General features: G+C 34.3%; 1 protein-coding gene across 1 annotated transcript in view; it reads right to left on the bottom strand.

Annotated features, from left to right (window-relative positions):
• The window catches only part of MARCHF6 (membrane associated ring-CH-type finger 6), a 90,569-nt gene that overhangs the window by 33,523 nt on the left and 41,288 nt on the right, over positions 1–15,758 (bottom strand). Inside the window, 9 exon segments of the mRNA XM_069077125.1 lie at positions 982–1,062; positions 2,930–2,988; positions 5,344–5,395; positions 7,659–7,691; positions 8,411–8,472; positions 9,007–9,196; positions 10,397–10,565; positions 12,690–12,762; positions 13,853–13,996. Of these exon segments, the coding sequence (XP_068933226.1) occupies positions 982–1,062; positions 2,930–2,988; positions 5,344–5,395; positions 7,659–7,691; positions 8,411–8,472; positions 9,007–9,196; positions 10,397–10,565; positions 12,690–12,762; positions 13,853–13,996 (863 nt within the window).

The raw sequence follows: 15,758 nt of genomic DNA, 5'->3' as shown, positions 1-15,758 counted from the left end.
AAAAACTCAATACAATATCAGAACAAAACATTTGGACAATATGTAATTTATTTTTTTAATATTTAGTATTTAATTTTCCCCCAGTTACATGTAAAAACAATTTTTAACGTTTGTTTTTAAAACTTTGAGTTCCAAATTCTCTCCCTTCCCCATTGTGAAGGCAAGCAATTCCATATAGGTTATATATGTGCAGTCATACAAAATATATCTATAAGACAATATGTAATTTGTGGATTGCTAATCCTTGTATGGAACAACCTTTCAAATACTTTTAGAGAGCTCTGATGTCCTCCATCTACAAGAATTTTCAAAGAGCATAATCTGGAAGCCCTTAACCAACTTTGCCAATGAGGAAAACAGTCTCTGAAAAGTTTAAATGAGTTGCCCACAATCCTATCACTGAGCTGGCATACAAACCCAGTTCAGCAGCTTTTGCACTATACCACACAGCCACTAAGAGATAAGAAAATAACTTCTGCTGCCAAACCCTAACCTCTCATAGATATAGCAAACAGTGTCTGATCTCAAAGAACTTGCCTTCTAGTTGTGGGAATCAAAATCTACATAGAAAATTAATATATTATCCAAAGTGATTCCTGAAGGGAGGACAATAGCCACTATATGGATAGGCTTCTTGTAGGTTGTTTTCTCAACAGAAATTTCAAGGAGGCCATAGATTCTATGGGTGTATTCCAAAGACCTGGGGAGCAGCCTAAAAACAGACATGAAGATGGGAGATGAAATGTCACATACAAGGATAAGCAAACAGGCCAATGTGGCTGGACTATAGAATATATAAAGAAGATACAGTAAAACTGTAACACTGTAACATAAGCTGGAGCCAGACTAGGATGAGATTTAAAAGTCAAACAGAAGATTTTCTACTTTGTCCTAAGAACCATTGAAGTTTCTCCAACAGGGATATAGAAACATAAACCTGTTAAGTTCCAGAGATACCTACATCATTTTGTTCAAGGATACATGACAAATTATCAGTGATATTGCTAAAAGTACATAGCCAACTATTGTTGTGATTAGGCCTTCAAAATGAGATGCTTGGACCTAGAAAGAAAAAAAAATAACAATTCAAGATGTTGGAACCTAAACATCCAAAGCACATGTATGAGGTCTTAGTATGAGTTCTTCTAGGTTTTCATTTATAAAATTTAATTTATTAAAATTATTAAATTATTAAAATAATCTATTAATTTGTACAACTCAGACCCTTTCCCTCTGCTGTCTATATACTACATATTAAAGAAGAATAGATAGCTGAGAGGAATTAAAATATGCCTTTAAATTATACCAGTGCAAAAACTTACTGTAAAACTTGAGACACACATAAATTTATTTATATTTGACTGGTTGGACATTCAAAACAGGAAAACTAGGAAAATTTGTTTTGGTTGCTCTCCCAATTCTAAGGACATTGTATTCATTTACCAAAGAGCAGGGTAAAATAATAAATACCCATGCTACATATCTATTTTTGCTTTGGGAATACAAGACAAGAACATTTCACCTTTTTCAGAGTAATTCTACTCTTATACATGGTGGCCTTTTCAAGGCATCTATTCATATGAACAGTAGACATTAGAGGTATTATTTATTCTATGTTCCAGATATAATTATTACGTTATTCAGGATCAAAAATACCCATTAAAGACATGTCTTCTCATCTTGGATGGTCCCTATAATCCATATCTCAGGATAATTATTTTGAATTTCTTTAGTGGCGTTTTTGTTTATTTCTAAACTGGCAGTAATTTAATGAGGGGTTGAACTTGCTCAAGGTGATACGGCCAGGTGTTTCTGGGTGGGTGCTAAGTGTCTGAGCCCAGATTCAATCCCAGGTCATCCCGACTCTGGGGCAGGTGCTGTTACTCACTGTGCTACCTGGCTGCCCCTAAGCAATTAGGGTTAAGTAACTTGCTCAGGGTTACACGGCCAGTTATTTCTGGGTGTAGTGATAAGTATCTGAGCCCGGATTCGATCCCAGGTCATCCCGACACTGGGGCCGGTGCTCTTACTCACTGTGCCACCTGGCCACCCCTGCTCTTTTCTCTTGATGAAACTATCATAAGTGTATTGATGGATGGAATTGGAAATTGGGTCTTTTGGAAAAACAATACACTTAACTATGATAATAAAGGGAAAAGAAAAAAAAGCGTAGCAGATCAGGGAACGCCACTGGCTTTCTTCATTAATCAGGATATAAAGTCATTAAAGAAAGCTTTTTTTTTTTTTTAAGCAATCGGGGTTAAGTAACTTGCTCAAGGCTACTTGGCCAGTTATTTCTGGGTGTGGTGCTGAGTGTCTGAGCCCGGGATTCGATCTCCAGGTCATCCCAACACTGGAGCCAGTGCTCTTACTCGCTGAGTCACCTGGCCACCCCTAAGCAATTGGGGTTAAGTAACTTGCTCAAGGTTACACGGCCAGGTGTTTCTGGGTGGGTGCTAAGTGTCTGAGCCCGGGATTCGATCTCCAGGTCGTTCTGACACTGGAGCCGGTGCTCTTACTCGCTGTGCTACCTGGCCGACCCAAGAAAGCTTTTCAATAAAGTCTCAATGTACTTAAATGTGCCTCAACATACTAGCATGGAAAAAGTGTCTTAGGGTACTAACACATCTACACTGCTATTCTAGATATCTCCTTTCTACCTTCATTATTGTAGCAATTATTGCTAGATATCCCTTTTAAGAACTTCAGTAGAAAGGCAATGGAGTACAAAAAATAACACTACTGCAATTTAAAAATAAAGGATCAATTACACTGACTAACCACTCTCAAAACATAAAGCAATTGGGAGGTACAATATGCCATAAAAAAGACACATTTTATTACTCAAGATTTGTCTTAAAGTGGCAAAAACTTAAAAGTAATTAATTAAAATAAATATCTTTGAATATTTTTAATCCATCATACTTACATATTCCTCAAATCCCAAGCCAACAACAGAAAAATGACCAATGTGGTAAGGACAAAATGCTAAAGGGAGAAAAAAACAAACCATGAAAACTTCAAATGCCTACATTACTGAGCATTTTACCATCTATGTACACCATACTCATCATCAATTGGACTGTCTCATTCCTCTCTCCAGAAAAACAGGAACTATTGTCGAAGCTTAAAGTTATCACTTGGAGTAAGGAAAAAGTACTACCTATTGGGGTGGCATTTAAAAAAAAACAATACACAGTGAGGCACAATAGGCTCTAAAGAAGTATAAGAATGTACCCATCTTCCATTTTTGCAAATGTGAAGGAATAGGGGTGGGTTAGTAACACTGCATAAAGTTGAACTTCACTTATGTCCTACTTTTGTATTTGTATCTGCAGAATCTAGCCCATACTGGGCACTAAAAAATGCTTGACTGAATAATAAATGTGGGTTATTAAAATCACTTACTGCAACAGATTCTAATATTAATCAATTCAGATGTAAGGATACCGTGTTTCCTGTCTTATTATTATTTTTTGGACAGAAAAACACCAGAGGGCTTATTTTCAGGGGAGGGCTTATTTTAATGAACATTGACAGCAATTTTAATAAACAGGTAAATGTGAACAAAAAAATGTACCTTTATTCAATAAGCAAATCACTGGGGAAGAACAGGATGACACGCTCACTGCTGCAGCTCTGATTGGATGCAGCTCGGAGCGCGGCGTGCGTTTCATGGGGGGGGGGGAAACGGTGCATACAGAGGGTACCGTAATATAGCGTGTAGCGCAGGGGATCACCTTCACTACAGTAGCAATCTCAATAGGGCTTATTTTCGGGAGAGGGCTTATTTTAGAGGAATCTTACACAGTAAGGGGAGGGCTTATTTTCGGGATAGGTCTTATTATTGGGGAAACACGGTAATAGACAACTATTGGCTACTATTTACTTTTAGAAGTCAAAGGGGAAAATGCTTAAGAAGTACAGTAAAAATGTAGCATTATTTTGTCTAGCTCTATAAAATATGCCCCTGGTAGTTTGAATGGTATAGTATTAACTCTATAAACAAATTCAGATAGTACTGTCATTTCTATTAAATTACTCCACTAAGCTTACACAGAGAGAAGATCAAATAAAGGTTTTCCAATGACAAGTGTGCGGCTCTTTTTACTATTTCACACTACCACCCAAAATATCAGTGAATTTAGCTACCAGGTATAACAACTTTTACCTATGAAAATGAGTTAAGCAATTCATGTTAAAATTTCTATTCCACTGCTAAGAAATCAAAAAGAGGGAGAACAATGCCATACACTATCCCAAACTACTGCATCATCTCCTCTTCCCCTCAAAAACTCTGCTGGGCAATAGGAATGGACACTCATTGAGCTCAAGACACTGGCCATGGCTCCTGGAGCAAAGTCTCTGAACAGAAAAGCAGAGACTAGGTAGGTAGGGCTCTAACAACCGGAGAAAATGATTTCTACTACAGAAATAAATCAGGGGCGGTAAAACCAGGGTGCCCTCTATAGACAAGGAGTGAAATTAACAATATCAAGATAGGTCAAACTCTGGCACTGGGCACATAGATGGGAAGGAAAGGAAGTCATGAGCATCTCTATCAGTTTAAAGAAATAATTGATCAATTACAGGTGAGGAATGGAAGGGCAGAATTAGACCTGAAGCAGCAATAGGGAGTAGAAATGAAGGGTGAGAAAAATGGTGGGCTCCTATATTGAAAACATGAGGTTGGGGCAAAAGAAGAGTTATTTCCATTAGGAGAGTGGAATGGGTTGGTGGACATATGATTAACTTGCTAGAGGATCAGGATGAGCCTAGGGTAATGGTGTAAATCTGCTATAACAGTGGTAGGAGTCAGCCACCCTGACAGATAAGCCTCATATCTGACTAGTATTATAGAAATAATAAAGAATGTTTCCTGGGTATAAAGAAATTAGATTTGGAGTTCAACGGAAAGAAGAACATAGACAACAAAGGATAGCATTAAAATTTTGTCCTTTATATACTCTATGATACAGCAAAACTGGCCTTCTTACTGTTTCTCATACATGATATTCCATAGCCCATTCCTATGCCTTTGCAGGAAGAAAATAAGAAGAGAGTTCAAGCAGTCAAAGTAGTAAGTCTTCAAACAGGACAGCTATTTACATATAACACATTTCTACATCAAGTGTTTCCAAGTCAAAAGACTACCAGTTTTAAAAAAATAAAGGATCCAAAACTAATCTAAAACACAGCTCCCTAACAAAGAGGTGTTATCTGAAAAACATTAGTCAATGGGTATACCAGTGTTTTCCCATATTTATATCCCTAGCATTTATCTAGTATAGCACCTTGAAAGAGTTGGCAGCTAATCAATTATTTGTTGAATTGAATACTTACCAAAGACAAGAATAAATAATGTGTTCAGAGATACCACCCAAAAGACATGTTCCTTTAAAAAAAAAACATACTAATAAAAATAAAGTCAAAGAACAAAATTATATAACAATATAACTAGACTTTGCTTAGTTCATATTGTAAATTTAAGTAACACAAAATGTTACATAGAGTAACTCATAATTAGAAAAATTTTAATTCTTAAATTATCAAATTTAAAATCTTAAATACATAAAGTATAAGTATTTTCTAACTAAAAAACAATACTTCAGTTACAGAAAGACTTCACAAGAAAAATTCAAGAAATGAATATTTCCTTAACATAGTTTGATATCAAAAGATCTGCAATAATTATTTAAGACAATCTAATATAACTTTATTTCATTAAATTAATAACCAAATAAAGAAAAGCATTTTGAAAACTATATGCAATTTTAAGCAAACTAAACTCTGCTCTGCTTCACATAAAAAGATGATGCTATCGTATCAATATTGTGAAATGGATTGTTTTTTTAACACTCAATTGAATCCAGTCTTATTACATATTATCTCCCTTTACCCAATCTATGATGCAGCAAAACTGGCCTTCTTACTCTTTCTCATACATGATATTCCATAGCCCATCCCTATGTCTTTGTACTGGCTATCTCTCATATCCGAAATGAAGTCTCTTATCACTTCTACTTCTGAGGATCACTAATCACCTTAAAAAGTAAAATCACGCACCACCTTCTACATGAGGCCTTTCCAAAACTTCTTGTTACCTCAACAAATTGTTTCTATTACCTATTTTGCATACCCCATTCTCTCTCTCTCTGTATCCCACGGTGGATATATAAGGTATTAGAGAGCAAGAACAATTTTATGCTAGTCTTTTTATCCCCAATTACTAGTATAGTGCCTTAAACATACCTGATACTTAATGTTTGCTGGCTGAATAAAACGACATTAACAATCTGAGCACACTCCTCTGGGCCATGCCCTTTAGCTCAATGATTACCTGGAGATTGAATCTCTACTATTTATAACCCCAGTGGAGGAGAAAATGGTATTTTTAGTCCTGAGAGCCTGAGAGCAGGGTCAGGGATCCCTGATAAAGGAGAGTGTTGCCACCCTGATAGATGAGCTTCACAATAAAGAATGTTCCCTGGATATAAAGAAATTAGATTTAGGGGCGGCCAGGTAGCACAGCAAATAAGAGCACCGGCTCCAGTGTTGAGAAGACCTGGAGATCGAATCCCGGGCTCAGACACTTAGCACCCACCCAGAAACACCTGGCAGTGTAACCTTGAGCAAGTTACTTAACCCCAATTGCTTAAGGGCGGCCAGGTGGCTCAGCGAGTAAGAGCACCGGCTCCAGGGTCGGGATGACCTGGATCAAATCTGGGCTCAGATACTCAGCACCACACCCAGAAATAACTGGCCGTGTAACCTTGAGCAAGTTACTTAACCCCAATTGCTTAAAAAAAGAAAAAGAAAAAAAAGGAAATTAGATTTGGAGTTCAATAGAAAGAACGTAGACAACAAAGGATAGCATCAAAATTTTGTCCTTTATGTAATCAGAGTTGCTTTGGTTTCATAATTTTTTTCTTGACTATTATAATATAGAATTGTAAAAAAAAAATTACTGGAATTTTAGATGCTTATACTACACACCCCTTATTTGTCCTTATTTTAATCATTTATGTTTGAATCTATATTAAAATTATTCATATCATATTCTCTTACTAGACTGAAAATGTCACAGAGAAAGGGTCTGTCTTATCTTTATATTCCCCCCCACTGAACACAAAAGCTCTGTACATAGTAAAGTCTTAATAAATATTTTAAAATTTTATTCAAAATTACAAATATTAATTTTTCCCATAAAATACATTTTCTTCCAAAAAATACAATAAACTTTTTTCTTGACACTAAATAATCAAAAGTAAAGAGGTTTTATAATCTGAATTATAAAATTACCCTGTTTAACAATCCCACCCACATCCCTCTCCCCAAAATTCCTTTTCAAAGGTAAGAAGTTTATGAGTTTGGAACACTAAGCAAAATCAGATTTGGGGGATATATTAACTAGTATTGCTCAACTTTTTCTTCTCTTCTTTAAAAAAAATTCTTTGTTATAAGGGATGGCTCTCTGGCAGGAGAAAGGGAGATACAGGGAAAACCTAGGCAAACATAGGCAATATAAAAACAAAAGATACCAATAAAGATTTATTTTAAAGTTACATAGCTATAAATCTTAAGATACTCAAATTATCATAAGAAACACTAATTAAGTAAATCACAATTCTATTCTTAAATAAGGTGAATTTACTTACTAGGAACACTAGTGACCCATCAAGTCCAAGCATCTAAGGAAAAAATAAAATAATTAGATAACGGTAAGATTTTCTATTCTAAAGAACTTCCTTTACCTTTATGCATTTTTGCCTACCAATGAAATAAAAAGGTTTCACATGTTAGGACACTTCCCTGCATATATGTTTCATTGAATGGAATGATATATTTTCTTATTTCTATAAAAGAAAAATCTAAAAAACTTAGTATCTTGGTGCTTAGTTTTAGCATTAGATACTTCATCAAATACACAATCAGTATAGGCATGTTTGAAACTATCTTTCTTCTTACACATGAATTTATCATTTTACATTTTGAAAGTATATATAGTAATTCAAATCAAATTGTTCCTAAAACTTGCAATATTTTGTAATACAAGTTTAAAACAAAGCCCTCAAAATGCAGTATTTCCAAATGAAAAAGCCATTGACTTACTCTCAAAATAAACTTTTCAACTCTTTGGCATATTAGGACAGATTTATGAAGATGATTGATAAAGAAACTTTAATACCACAATAGTCACAATAAAACTGTGTATTACATACTATTAATACTTTTTCTAAAAATATCTGTTGAATCACCAACTTAACTAAATAGAGATAACTAAGTATTGTTTTAGTAAATATATCTGAATGTCCCTAAGTTGTACAATTAATTTTAGTTAAATATTTAGGCTACTCTGAGAATGAGAGGCAGCAACTCCTAGTACTTGATAAAAAGGGCTCTTACTCACTCTCTCCCATGTTAATTCTTCTGCAGCTCGATCCCATTCTAAAGCATTCCAGTTCATGTCATCTGAAATAATAATTATAGTTTAGAGATGCCTGAGGAACCTCATACTGCAAATATTAATAGGAACTGTATTTGAAATGAGTACCTTGCAGATGCTTATATGGAAATACTAAACCTAACATTATTATTGAAAGGGAAGAAAAAAAAGCAATTCATTAGCCCCCTTATAAGCATTGTACCTGGAAAGTACTTTAATTCTTTCAAACCATACCTACACACTTGAAACACTAGGAAGAAATTTAATAAAGCTCGTTTTAATAACATTTCATAAAATGTCATCCAGCTACCATTCAATCTCTCCTATAAGATGCATAAGTACATATACATACATATGGCACAGTTCATATTTATAGTTTTTAGAGTATAGTGTATTTTTAGTATTTATAGTTTGTATACACATACAAACAAAAGACTATTAAGGTGAAAATCTGCTTAAGATTTATAAGTATCAAAAATAAGGAGAAAACATTAATTTAGGTTAAAATTAAATTAGGGCTGTGTCATTACTTTGAAATGTTGTCTTACGATGACTATTACCTTGTGCTCCATTATTAGCATCTGCTGCATCCTCAACTACAGCATCTTCTTCATCCTCATTGTCTTCCTCTTCTTCATCAGCTTGTTCTTCCTGAATTTCAGGGTTTTCCCCTACTACTGCATCCTCAGCTGGTGGGTTAGCAGGCTGATCAATTGCAACATTTTCAGCACCATTTCCTATACCTGGAGCCTAAAATGAGATATTTAAGATATGCAGATAAATTTTCTTAGTTTTGCTAAGCTTTGATTAATTTCTAAGAAAATAATTACTTCATCTGATACCAAATATATGAACTTCCATTTATTATTCTGAATTAGAGTACAAGTTCTATAAAGTTCACAACTTTTTAAACAACTTAGTACACAAATAGAAATCAGTTTGTGAAATTAATGTTTAACATTTCATAAACTAGAATAGTGATGAAGTTCATATACATAGATACATTGCATTAGTACCTTTTGAAATTCCTCTCTGTTAAGCACTGTCCTGCTTTCACTGATTGCCCTCCCCCCCACCACAAGAGTCCTCCTCCCCTGCCCCACCAAGTTAGTAAACTTTCCAATGGCCTTCCTGAGTCAACTAACAATAGAACTATCCTGCCTAATCAGCTAATAGATCCTCAAGTACCTATGTTATCACTGCTCAAACACACAAGAGACTGGGACACCAAAAGTTTCCACACACAATGTGACCATGACACTCTGACAAAAGTTTGGATCACTGCTTTTTGCCTAATAGTCTAAAAAATGTTATCTCCCCTACTTCTGCTAAATACTCAAAACAATTACATAGCCACCACACTTACCAAATAAAGCGAAAACTTAATCAAAAAACTTCAAAATATTCATCAAACCCACCTACTCTTTTTCAGGCCTTAAATATCTGATCCTGTATCTACTGGATAATACTCATGTAAAGGGGGAAAAAAACAAGTATATTCCTACAAGTAATCACACAAAAGTTGAAGCATAAATTTTTATGATACTAATTATAACATTGGTCATAGTGCTGATTGAATAAGCGTATTACTACTGAAGAAACCAAGGTGAGGGAAAGGAATTAAGTTATTTTCTTAAATTCATAAAGCAAGTCAGGAATAGATCCAGGAATTGGACATAGCTTTTGTGTTTTCAAGTGAGAGTATACTAAACATCATCACAGGCAAGCAGAAAGAGAAATCAGTATATCCCTCTAGCTATTCCAAACTCCCACGTAAATAAATCAAAAAGCCACACCATCACAACACTGTCCTAAATTTATAGATTGCTTTTTTCAACAACATGCATTATTATTTTGCAAGTATACCCATGAGAAAAGAAAATAGGCATTCAGACCACGAATTAGCAGAAATCATTTCATAACAACTAAAATTGGAACAAGCTATCTTACCTCATTTTGTTGTCCAGCAGCATTGAGGGGTTGAGCATGATTTTGTTCCAACCACTGCGGTGCTCCACCATGGACTATTTGTTCTCTCAACCACACAAGGCTGATGAATGCACAAAGAGTGCACGTCACCACAAAACAACCCTGCAAACAATCTGCCAATAAATTTTCCCTATTAAAAAAAAAAGGTACATAATTATTTCCACAGTAACAAAAGTAATTTAAAATGAGTTAATATACATTGCCAGTAAACTATCAACTATCCAGAAAACTAGACCAGAGAAATTTGCTTGTTGAACGTTCCAGATAGCTGAAACCTACTAGGGAATAATGGAAAATATGACATGACACATTCATTATATTTATATGGCTTTATCTACTCAGAATTTTTGGATATTTCAACAGGTCTATTGTCCAGACACTTAACTTTATAGTTCCAAGCCTAACTGGTATGGTTCATTTCCTAGGGAAGTATCACTTAGAGTGGATCATAATTCTAGGGAAGCGTTTATCTAAATATGAGATACTTAGAACTTATGTGAGTCTGGGACAAGTTTCCCTGGTACTGAATGAACACTAGACTTTTGGCTTTTCTGGACTTCAACAATGCTAGAAATAAAAAGGAAACACAGAAATCAACCAAAGGTCTGAGTAGGGCAGGATCCAATTATTTTTACTTTATTTATTCACAATATTTTGTCTACTTCTACTTTTTTAAAAATAATTTTATCTTCTAAGATGACCTTTATTTATACTCCTTTCAGGACTTCATGACAAAACTTCCATGTTTTTCCTCCTGAGAGGATTTTAACTTCCATGAATTTCAAAATTCATTCCCTCTTCAATTTCTACTTCATATATAAGAAGAAACAGAAACTGAAATTAAATTTTAAAAGAGGTAGTATTGTCTATTAGATATAATTCTGAACATAAGAATCAGAAAGACCCAAGTTCAAATCCTGTTTCTTGTACTTGCTAGTTCATGGTCACGGGCAAGTCACAAAAACTTACAGATCAGCTTCCTCATCCATGAAAAGAGGTTATTATCTGTAGTGCTATTTCACAAGGCTCAAAAGAGATGTGTAAAAACACTTTCCAAATCTTAAATGTCTATATGTCAGGTTTTTTTTTTTTAAACTTACATCAAACATGTATACTTAAGAAACAAATTTATGGGGGCAGCCAGGTAGCACAGTGAGTAAGATCACTGGCCCCATAGAAAGGATGACCTGGGATTGAATCCGGGCTCTGATACTTAGCACCACACCCAGAAATAACTGGCCATGTAACCTTGAGCAAGTTACTTAACCCCAATTGCTTAAAAAAAAACAAAAACAAATTTCTGCTCCCAGGTGAAATTCAGTTTACAAAGTTAATAAGTTAGTATTGTTAAAATACTGATTTTTCACATTATGGAAATTAGATTTAAAGTTCTAAATAGAGTGATCGGTTTTTAACAATTTTAAAAAGTATGGTTCCAGATGCAAGGGGCCTAGAAAACTTAAGTTAGTCTAAAAAGAATAAAGCTACAAGTCTACTAAAAGTGTAAAATACTATGCCTTTCCTATCTTTTCCTTTCTGAGTGAATGCATAGAAATATGTGCTTTTAGAGGCTCTCTCAATGTATTATGATAGATCCTTTTGGTCTTTTCCTTATTTACATAAGGAGCAGTAGAAAGAGTTAAGAAGGTCAAGTTCGAGGAACAAGTAAATCTGAAATGAGCAAAAGTGTATGAAAGTTTTTAATGAGGTTTTTAACAATTTACATTGCTTCTAAGTCTATTAACAGAGAAGCCAAGTGCTCACTCTTCTATTTTTAGAAAGTTACAACATGCATTACACATTAGAATTAAGAAGCACTGAGACAACTAGGTGAAATGTTATCTGAGATTGTAGCCTAAATGTCATAAAATAGACAAATGTGATGTACTTGAACTCAAAGGTAATTGCTGTTTTGTTGGGGTTCTTTATTGTTTTGTTTGTAAAGGCACTAATGAATTCAATGTGAACTCACCATGCAAATTAATTATCCCATTCAAAATAAATTTTAAGTTACCAACCAACCTTTAAATATGACATATTCCTAAAGTTACAAATCTAATTTCAAAATCCTTCTGAAGAGTACGGCAGTCATGCTTTCAAAGATAATAAATAGAAAGAGCTACAATATGTTTTCCCATAGGTTACAGGAGAAATCTTAAATTTTAACATGAACATAGGAAGGAAAACGAATGAGCAGTAAAAATGAATCATTTGAATCAAGCATTTTTTCCATATCACAATGGTTTACACTTACGTTGACAGCATATCTAATGGCAGTGTCAATAGTGAGCTCACAGAGCCAGTAAACAAGCACTTGTAGATACGGCCTGTGTAAAAATTTAAAAAGTACTATAAGTGGCAATTTTTAGGCAGAATTTGCAATGTTTGTATTTGTAATTACTAAGCATACATTAACTTACATTCTCTATGAAGACATCAAAACCTGAGATTGGATCAAAATACAAATACCACTAAATTTGTTTTAAAATACTGTCTGTCCCTTAAATTACAAGTCAATCAGAATTATTCCAATTCAATTACTTGAAATTTACTCAAATTCAAGTAAATCAGATGAAATGCTCAAAGAATTTCTTATCCAAGTCTAATCTCACATCCTAGAATATCCTACTACATATCTTATATAAGTCATCCACACTACAGAATTAACAAATCAAATCTTCCAAGGAACATCTGCATTTCACTATGATAGAACGTAAGGGTATTTTTATTACTTCTGGAGAGGAGTGAAGGGCAGGAGGAAGATAAGACTTTCCTGTTCAACCTGTCTATTTGGGGCCACTATTCCATCCACTTCAGTGGTCACTCATATTCCAGATTTCATTTTAAAAGCAAGTTTTTTTGCTTTTTGGAGGGAGGAGGGCAATTGGGATTAAGTGACTTGCCCAAGGTCACACGGCTAGTACATGTTAAGTATCTTGAGGCCAGATCAGGTCCTCTCGACTCCAGGGCCAGTACTCTCTTCACTGTGCTACCTAGTTGCCCCCAAAAGCAAGTTTTAAAAACAAGGTGGAAAAGAAAATTAAACACTAGAGGGTGTGACATTAGCTTCCTAAAAACCAAAAATTTGAGGATAATTACAATATGACTGAAGGACTTAAGATCATCATTTGCCTAGCATCTGAGTTTAGTCTTTGGATTCCTTCCTAAATAATAATAATTATTCTCCATATTTTGTTCATTTTTCTTTTTAAAATTCTCTTTGGGAAGTCTACCTAGATTAAACTGCTAAACATGAATTCCTAATACAACTTATTTTTTTTAAGTTAAATTCTTTATGTTTAAGAACATTATAATATTATACAATCATTAAAGGATATCACGTGGAATAACAAGATGCAATGGTATCTATTATTAAGCAATATTTAAGAAATCCAACACTGAAAAAGTAATACTTACATGCTGTAAGAGGTACAACTCCCAACCATGCAAAGGCCACAAGTGTATAGTGAAACCAGTAACGTATTGCTGTGCCAATACTTGTAACCAGTCCAGCAAAAATATCTTGGATTGGTAGCCTTGAAGGCATATCTGGGGAATAAACTGAAAGAAAAGAAATTGAACTCATAAAATTTATAGTTAAAAAATGGCTACTTATATTAAAAGCTGAGCTAAAAGAACATTATATGAGTACAACAATGTAGATAACATTAATACTGAATCGTCCCAAAACTCCAATAAAAAAGTCAATGTAGATCTTGTCCTCCTTTTTGTTAAGAGCTAATAAGCTTTTTGAGAAATGTACTTTGTAGTGGGAATTGAGTGTTTGGTAGGTAGGAAACTTATGTTGTATCAAAACAGAATGTATCAATAGATCTTTTAATTATTTATATTATGTATATAAAATAGATATGTACATCATAGTTTCTATGACAAGATATTCTTCTTAATAAGACACTTCAGTAAATATTTGTAACAAAGGAAATCGAGATCATAATAATTCATTTACCTGAAAGCACAGAATCTCAAAGGAAAAGTAATGTATCCAACCAATACCTAAGCAGAAATCCACTCTATAATAATTCAGACAAGTGAAAAGCCAGAATTGATTAGTAAACATCCAACATCCAGGAACTCCAGACTTTAAGAGAAAGCTCATTATATTTTTAACTTTAGTAATTAGGAAGATTAACTTTATATTGAACCAAAATTGGCCTCTTAGAGCAACTTCAAGCCTCTGCCACTAGTTCTGATTTTTAGTGTTTAAGTACAGATGATAGACAACCCTTTAAACACTTGAAGACACCAAACATATCTTCACTTAAGGTTAAATATATTAAATTCTTTCAATCGGTCTTCATATAGTATAGTTTGGAGTTCTTTCAACGTGCTATATGCCCTCCATTAGTTTGTCAATGTCCTTCCTAAAATGTGACGGCTAGACCTGGACATAAAACTTCATTTGGCCTAATCAGGAACAAGAGTATTAGATATCTCATTTACTTGACTTGGCATCTGACTGCCAGAAAGAGAACTGTTACTGTCATGAAAAAAATACTACAGACTGCCAGCAGAGAGAAAGAAATAGATCACAAGATTATGGTATAGAGTTATATAAAAGATAGCAGTAAGAGGAACTTCAACTCTTTAGAAATCTGCTGGAATATTCTCTTGCAAAAGTAAAGCAACTATTAATTTTGGGGTCTATCTTAATGATATCATCCTTCCAAAGATGTGGAAATCAAGGAAGGGAGCATCTAATTCTGGACCAGATTCTTGTCAGAATGGAAGAATTAGATGTTAAAGCAGAATTGACTGGAATCTTGGGGTAAGGGAAGAAAGAAGACTTCATTTTAGGATCTGTGATTGAAAATAAATTGGGAATAATCTGACATGCAACCCAGATTTGGGGAGAACATGTTTTGAAGGATTCAGAAAAAAAAGAGGATCACGCATACCCCAGGAGAAGAACTGAGAAATGTATTTTTCTCCCCTCTTTGCAGAGCTGGGGCATTATGTGTGTGAAATGTCACAGATAGTCAGACCATCTGATGTGCTAGATGGCTTTGCTGAATTGCTTTTTTTCTCTCTTCTTTAATATTTGTTACAAGGAATAGTTTGTAGGGTACATAAGAGCAATATTTTGTAATACAAATGATAGTGGAAAAAACATACCAATAAAATATTTTTTTTGTTTCTTCTTTTCTTCTACAGAGTTAAAAATCAAATACCTCTTTTACCCCATTTTATTTTTTTTTAGAATTTTTTTGTTTTTACTAAATTCAGCTCATTCTGAGCTTTAGCATACATTACTAAGCATACATTAACTTACATTCTCTATGAAGACATCAAAACCTGAGATTGG

Source organism: Petaurus breviceps, unplaced genomic scaffold (genome assembly GCF_028583685.1).
Source record: "Petaurus breviceps papuanus isolate PSGF00001 unplaced genomic scaffold, PetGlider_PUasm1.0 151, whole genome shotgun sequence".
In the NCBI taxonomy this organism is placed as follows: domain Eukaryota; kingdom Metazoa; phylum Chordata; class Mammalia; order Diprotodontia; family Petauridae; genus Petaurus; species Petaurus breviceps.
This window is presented reverse-complemented; position numbering and strand designations above follow the sequence as displayed.